This window comes from Nanorana parkeri, unplaced genomic scaffold, assembly GCF_000935625.1.
Source record: "Nanorana parkeri isolate BGI_ZX_2015 unplaced genomic scaffold, ASM93562v1 scaffold53, whole genome shotgun sequence".
Classification (NCBI taxonomy): Eukaryota; Metazoa; Chordata; class Amphibia; order Anura; family Dicroglossidae; genus Nanorana; species Nanorana parkeri.
The window spans coordinates 1848544-1856581 of record NW_017306321.1 but is presented as its reverse complement, the minus strand read 5'-3'; the positions used below and the strand labels follow the sequence as shown (position 1 = coordinate 1856581).

Here is an 8038-nt window from a genome sequence, read left to right as displayed (position 1 = left end):
TCCTGAATGGGAGGGTTGGGTTAATTATAATCATCTGGTGGACGATCTGTCTTCTAGTGAGGAAAGTTGCAGTGTTAACATCCCCTTAGAAGTAGTTAACCCTTTGTTACAGATGTTTACCTTTTTCTGTTCAAAAGAAAAAAGTTGTTTGTTTCACTATGTCCTTTACTGACTGATTCCTGAATTTTTGGGGGGTCCTTTCCAGACTGACTCCTGAATGGGAGGGTCTGATTCCTGAATGGGGGGGGGGTCTGATTCCTGAATGGGAGGGTTGTGTTCACAATAATAATCTGGTGGACGTTCTGTCTTCTATTGGGGAATGTTGCAGTGTTGGCATCCCTTAGAAGTAGTTATCTCTTTCTTTTTTTACAGATTTTTACCTTTTTCTGTTTAAAAGGAAAAGCTGCTTGTTTCACCATGTCCTTTCCAGGCTGACTCCTGAATGGGGGGGTCTGATTCCTGAATGGGGGGGACGGGTGACGGGTACATTATATTCATCTGTCGGAAAGTTGCAGTGTTGGCATCCCTTTAGAAGTAGTTAGCCCTTAGGGAGACTCTCACCCAAAATGAAATTTCTATTGCACGGGATCCCTAAAATTGGACTTGTATCTTAGTGCAAACTTCTGGAGAAATCTGAAACAATCACACAAACAGGAAACTACATTTCTGCGGTGTTCCTTACTCCAGTGGTGTACAGAACACCTCCGGGTTGCACTGAATTTTTTGAACAGTAAAAGACAGCGGCTTCAAATTGAAATAGAAAGATAATGTTAAATAAAAAATAAATGACAAAGTGGCTTCTGTGGGGATTTTATATGACACAATAACTTGTATTGAAAGTGGAGTTTTCCTTTAAAAGGACCTAGACTTGTCTTCTCCCCCCGATTCTTACCCCCGCCTTCCCTTTCCCTCCTGCCTTCCTTCTCCTGTCCCTTTCCCACCCCGGAAGCTACACTTATTTTGTCATTGATCATTGACAGCCAGAACTCTTTCAGGGATTACACACTGGTTTGGCCATGTGGCATTTCGCTGTATTCCTTTTCCGGACCCAGTCGTTTCTGTTTGTTTGGTTCCATCAATCTAAGTTTTTATGTTCCTTTCTCGTGTAAACTGGAAAAATGTAAAATAAAGATTACTAAAAAAAAAAAAAGGAGGTACGCATCCAGATAAGGCAGCATGAGACTTCTTCTGAGAACTGATTGGCCACCCATGGTGACACAGAAGTATGTGAGCGTGTCCCATTATGGGAAAAAGATGTCGAAATATCTGTACTGCTTTATTATCATTATCTCCTCTTTACATACAATGTAATACTTGACATGTTTATTTAGTATTGCGCTCTATGAGACCTTCTCATCATTTGTAGTTGCAGCCTCAGCACATCCAGGTGATCATTGACGCCTTCAAGAACACACCAGCCCTAAGAAGAGACGGGTTCAACTTCCGGGAGAGGAATTACAAGTGTGTCCGAGCTGATAAGAATTCTGTCTACGCTAAATGTGTACGTTTTGTATTCTTCAGTGTGAAGTACTCTTTTCGGGGTATAGTTCCCCCCGAGTGCCGCCAGTGTTATAACTGCCGTGATCTGATCTTTCTCCAATCAGGACGATGACGGCCTTGTCATGGTAAAAACCAAATCCAACATCCTGCTCGCTGTGTACCGGGAAGGAATGTATCCCAGCGTGTGTGTGGAGGCCACTGAGAAACTAGGTAACTGACTGAGAGCTTTGCTGTGCAGTATTTCATTCATGTCATAAGAGAAGTCACCAGCACTCGATGATATGTGCAAGAAGTAAAGCACTTTTTATTAAATTGTCACATGCGTCATACAGCCAACGTTTCAGGGGGCCACGCAGGGACATAGTGACATCATTCATGGACATCAAGTATTTATGGTCAAAAACTCAAAATAAATCTGTATTTCTGTATTGGATGTCCATAAGTTCTATCCCGCTCCTAATAACCAGATCCATCTAGAAGGTGCCCATAGGATGTACTTCCTTAATACACTGACACCATCACACTCAGCCCTGTGAATATGCACTTCCTGGTGTCACCTCTCACAGAGGCTGCCTTCTGAACTACATCTCAACATCTAAACAATGTAACATTATCATTGCTTGCTGGAAGCAATGCATGATGGGCTATGTAGTCATGGAGATTGCATCGCATCAAGCAGCAGGGAAAGAGATGCAAAGCACACTGGGGAACCAGGAAGTTGTTGGAAGTGATGGGCAGACGGAAGGCAGCACCCACTACATATTATAATAAAATATAATGTTATAATATAAAATATTTTTTGCAGGTCATTTTAGGATTTGATATGTTCCCAAGTTCATAGCACCTACAGAGCAGAGTACCACGAGTACCGCAACTGTAAACAACAATGTATCTTATGTGTGTATTACTCAGCTGTAGATCCTCAAATCATCTCTGAATTGGTGCTGACACTGTCCTTCCTTCTGGAGGGGGGCTACTTTTGTTCCCCATGGTCCCTCTGTGTGTTGTAAAGTAGCCACCGCTCCAAGCTCGCTCCTGTGATGGACTACAATCTCATGTTTAATTTACTAATTTGTAATTAGATTGTAGTCTATGATTGAGGATCTACAGCCGAGTGATACAAAAATAAGATACATTGTTGTTAATAGTTAAGGTACCTGAATGTATTTTTAAGATTCAGCTCCTGAGTTTAGTGTCACTTTACAGTAGAGCGATGAGAACCTTTGTCAGGTTTTATGCTGTCTGGGTGCCCATTCATGGCTACTTTTGTTGCCCATGGTCCCTGTGTGTGTTGTAAAGTAGTCACTGCTCCAAGCTCCCTCCCGGACTACAATCTCAATACAAATCAGTAAACTAAACATGAGATTGTAGTCCATCACAGGAGGGACTTTACAAGAGATAAGTAGGACCACAATAGAATGGCAATTGCCTCCTTTGGAATATGTTGACTTCTCGTCTTTGCAGTAGATTGGAAATCAGATTGCACATCAGTAGTCAGTAGATTACTCTTATGCTCCTAAACAACTAACATTTGCATGTGTAGCTGATCCCTCACAGTGTACTTTCAGGTCTAGTTCACAGCAGCCCCAGTGAGTTCCGGCCTGATACACTGGATCGCAACCCGGCTGGCTTACTTTGTTTTGGGGCGGGAGGGGTCGTTGAAATGAATGGCACCGCAGCCCTCCGGCTGCAGTGCGATCGCCCGCAACGCGTGGCACCTTAATGCCTGCCTTCTGGTCCGGTGCAGTCAGAACAAATGCTGCCTGCGCTATATTTTCTGACCGGAACGCAGGCATTGATGTGCTACGCGTTCCAGTGCGAGCGATCGCACTGTGGCCAGAGGGCGTGGCTGCGGTGCCAATGACTTCAATGCACTACCACCCCCCCACCCTCCCCTATCGCCCCAAAACAAAGTGATCCGGCCAGGATGCGATCCAGTACGTTCCAGCCAGAATTGGGCCGGAACGCACTGGGCCTGGTGTGAACTAGCCCTCAGTGTACTGTTGCACACATTTTTTTTCTGAATTCTTCTCTTTAGTGGTCACAGGCCAAACTGCAACACCTAAAAATGTCCTCTAGTTGACCAGCTCTAGAAGGTGTGAAAGTTACGGGGTAAAAATGCTGCAGATAGGTGTTCGGAATTTCAGACCATGAGATGGTGAAGGGGTCATAACTTCAAAGAAACATTACAGATCTGTTGATAAAATTAGATTTGCTCTGAATTGGCACTGATGCATGCAAGTCGCCTCCCTTCCCAATGCTCTGCTTTGTTTCATGCTGACACTTTTGTCATTAGGTTCTTATTTCCGGGAGAAAGAAATATGATCTTCACGCACTTCAAGGTGGATAAAGAGGAGATGGAAATTCACAGGATGAAGTGTGACGGTGGACCATGAATGGAGATGAGAGGACTTACTTTGCCTCCACTGAGAGGCCGGCAGTTTTATGATGAAGTGTAACTGAGCTGTAAATAAAATATACTGACTTATTTAACAAGGAAAAGAGTGATGTGCAAAGTGCTGGGAATCTCAATAAATAAGCTTGTTATGCTACAAACACAACCCTGGCACCATAAGGCACTCCACCTGAGCTGGATTTACCAACAACAGAGGGGTCTTCCAACCCCAGAAGGGGCTCAGCCTGGCTGGAAGGTGGGTAGAGAAGATTCTACTTACTTCCTAATTCATCATCTAAAGGTGGCCCGGAGCCAGGACCAAAGAAGAACGCTAAAGGGGGAGCTCACTTTTTTTGATATTGGGAAGGTGGTCTAGTGGGTTCTTGGGGGCAGAGTTGACCCATAATATGTTGACATGAGGTGAGGCAAGAAAGATAAATAGACAGGATAGATAGATTTATAGACTGCTTACCATCTTGTCTTGAAATGTATTGTAATTGCAATGTCTTCCTTATATTGTAAAGCGCTGCACAAACTGTTGGCGCTATATAATCCTGTATAAACATTAGATGGTTCTTACCTTAGATGCGGCAATTACTTGCGCCGAATCTAAAGGATGGAACTCCTGTCACAGGATTCAGCTGACAATCTCCTGTCCCTTGCCAATGCAATGATTGGTGCTTATGCCTTCCATTCTACACTATTGTGTGAAAGGAAATAGTTAGGGATCAGCACTAAATTGGAGACACCACACCCCTAATTACAGTCGTAAGCCAAAAAAGAGAAAAGAAAAGATGGGGCTTTGAAAGTGTCTACTAACTAATGCCAGGGAGTATGGTTCAACATAATGTCAAAAAATTCATCAATATAATAAAATTCATTTTTAATAAAGAAAATACCTGATTGACAAGGTAAATAAAACATCTCATATTCATTCAAAAAATTCATCAATAAAATTCATTTTTAATAAAGAAAATACCTGATTGACAAGGTAAATAAAACATCTCATATTCAATTTAAAACATCACTACATAGACGGCATGTCACCTCTATGGAAATCATACAGATTAATATGCATAATAGCAATAATTCATCGTTTCTATATTAATTCATTACTTGAAAGTCAATAAAGACATTATTCATCATATTAATGCAAATTCCATAAAATTATAATCTGTATTTTTCCTTTTCTTCGACGCGTTTCGCCGTAGCTTCGTCAGGAAGTTAGTAGAGGTAGCCTGTGAATTCCATATGAATATGGTTGTAAGCAGTCAATATTTGGACATAACCATTAACCATTAATGACAATTAATTAATATAGATCAATAAATACATAAATAAATACCATGAATAGGATATATGATGATGGTGAGAAAGACTCGCATCTGGGGAAGCCCCTCCACTCAGGCAGGAACACAAGGTACGGAGATGCCAAGGGGAAGCGGAAATGGCAGGCTCCCATATCTGTCCTTGAGCCACCTATAGAATAAATAGAGTCGAATGTTCCACTAGGTATACTGTCATATATGTATATATAAGATATCACACTATTGTGTGGATGGCTCAGTTGATATTGCTAATCTGGTTGCAATGATAAGTGTCATCTCTGCTAATGTGTGAAGGAATCTTTGTCTACAATATTGGTCTGCTGAACAGGCCTCTAAGACATGTTGGCTTTGCCTGCCTTTTGAGGGCAAACTCCTCATCCCTGGCAGTAAGAGTACCCATTTTCCAAAGCAAAAGACACCTAGACCTCCACCTGAGAAGACTCCTTTTACTTCTGAGTTCAAGAAGAGTTCCTTTAATTTCTCCCAGACCTCCCATTCCAAGGCCAGACTAAACCTGGGCCCCGTTTAAATCGTAAGTCTTAGAATTTAACACCTAGCCTGCAAAGAAGTCCTCTTTAGCATGAAGGGTTACCCCCCAATTTTTAGAGTGGGGGGACCTCTGTTAGCCTTTCGCCGACAAAGGGTCTGAGAAATCAACAAAATAAAACTTGGACTGGTCACCAACTCTTCAACACTTTCCTATGCAGTAATTTCGTCTGCCACTAGATGTCCTCAGTCTTTTAGGCGATATGAAACCCAGGACATCCTGTGAGTACAGTGCCTCATGGACTATTCCTATCCACTAGGGTTGCACCAATACCGGTTTTTCAGTATCAAGTACGAGTACCGATATTTTTTATTTTGGTACTCGCCGATACCGAATACCGATATCGAAAGTCCCATTAAGGAAACGGGCACCAGGTGACAAGTAAGCATGGAGGCGGCTTTCTGGCTAATCTGGGTAATGACTCGCCGCCCTGCTTCGTGATTTGCTATCTTCCCGACCAATCAGGAAGCCGGGCGGCGAGACATTACACGCCGCCCAGCTTCCTGATTAGCCGGGAAGCCAGCCCCATGCTCCCTCTTCACCAAGTAAAGAGGGAACATGGAACCAGCTTCCTGGCCAATCAGGACGCCAGGGGCGTGTAATGTCATTACCCGCCACTCGGCTTCCTGATTGGCTGGGAATTGGCTTCCTGATCGACCGGGAAGCCAGACGAGGGAGCATGGAGCTGACGAGGGGGCATGGAGCCTGCATCCTGACCAATCAGGAAGCCAGGGGGCGGCGTGTAATGACTTGTCGCCTGGCTCACTGATACCGGAAGTTCCGGTATCAGGACAAGCATCGAGAGCATTTGGGTGAGTACGAGTCCTCACCCAAATACTCGGCATTGTCATCGATACCAATCAGTATCCGTGCATCCCTAATAATAACTTACAACACATGCTTACTGAAAGAACACAATACTTCCCCTAAAGGATGGCCAGAAGTCTCATCCTCATATTTTCTGATGAGATGCCTGACTGTCAATTGTAACCTAAAACTTGGGAGTGTATTTATAAAGGGAATCAGGAAAATACCCCAATATGGCCACTAGATGGAGATGAGGACCATAGGAAAGTTAACTACGATGCTCATCCCCATCTAGTGGCCATATTGGGGTATTTTCTTGATTCACTTTATTCTTTGAATTATATACATTTGAATTATTTACATTTGATTAGAGAGAAAATATCCTAATAACATTCAGTTTGGCTAAAGGGAACAAATGTATATACAGATTCATAAGATGATCAGCAGATTTTTTATAAATGTTTATAGAGCAGTGAAAGTGATGGGTTTTTTTTGCAGATCAAGCACATTTGGTAATATCCTTCAATGCATTATAAGGAAAATGTCTATTTACAGACACATTCAGACACTTGTTCACAGAATGTTTAATTAAAAAAAAATAGGTAAAAAGCACAGTTTTATTTATTACAGTACAAAGTCGGTAATTTAATAATTTTATAACAATAAAGTTGGAGTTTTTATTAAATTGATTGATCATTGCTGTTGTCTGTTTTTTTTCTACTTAAATAAAATATAAGCTACCAAGAGAATTAGTCATTTATTTATTAAAAAATATATATATTTTACAGTAAGAGTGGTAAAGCTGTGGTGTGTGCTAGTAAGGGCAAAATCAATATTAGTTTGTTTTTTTTGTTCACTCAGTTATAATCACAGTTATAATGAAAGGCCTTGTTCACATGGGCAGCCGAGGGGCAGTAAAAACAGGCAATTAATTCACCCCCTCCCCCTGTTGGAGATGCAACAGCCTACTGATATGTGTTGCTGACTTTCAGAGATGTAGTATTGTCTTTTGAGCACTAGATGGCGCTGTGGTGCAAAGCTAGTCTGTATGCTATTTGTCTATGCGCATATTTGTGATACAGGGGAAGTTATATCTGCATATACAGTATGTTTTCTTCTCTATGATCTATATGTTTTCTGTTTGATGCTAAATTCCTGGTTTTGTCCAGGTGCTTAAAAAAGTTATACTCACCCAAAGCACCGAGCCTCCGGTGACTGAAATGTGTGTCCTACGCTGCAGCATTGGAATATTCCTCTTCATCCTCACATCTATACACAGTGTATAGAACGTGATGATTTACGGGACCTTAGATCGGTGCAGAGGAGGGGGAGAGAGGCTGGAAGGACCAGTCTAAGAACAGTTCGGGTGAGTATAACTTTTTTAGCATGTAGACAAAAACAAGCAAGTAACCCTTGCAGTGTGTGGGTAGCCATGCCATGGCAAATTTTAAACAGCATGTT

General features: G+C 42.1%; 1 protein-coding gene across 1 annotated transcript in view; it reads left to right on the top strand.

Moving 5' to 3' along the window:
• PFN4 (profilin family member 4) overlaps positions 1 to 3937 on the top strand; it is a 4995-nt gene extending 1058 nt beyond the window's left edge. Inside the window, exons 2-4 of the mRNA XM_018575513.1 lie at positions 1367 to 1501; positions 1605 to 1710; positions 3797 to 3937. Coding sequence (XP_018431015.1) covers positions 1367 to 1501; positions 1605 to 1710; positions 3797 to 3825 — 270 coding nt within the window. The 3' untranslated portion in view covers positions 3826 to 3937. The remainder of the gene's footprint in view (positions 1 to 1366; positions 1502 to 1604; positions 1711 to 3796) is intronic.
• The last annotated feature ends 4101 nt before the right edge of the window (positions 3938 to 8038 follow it).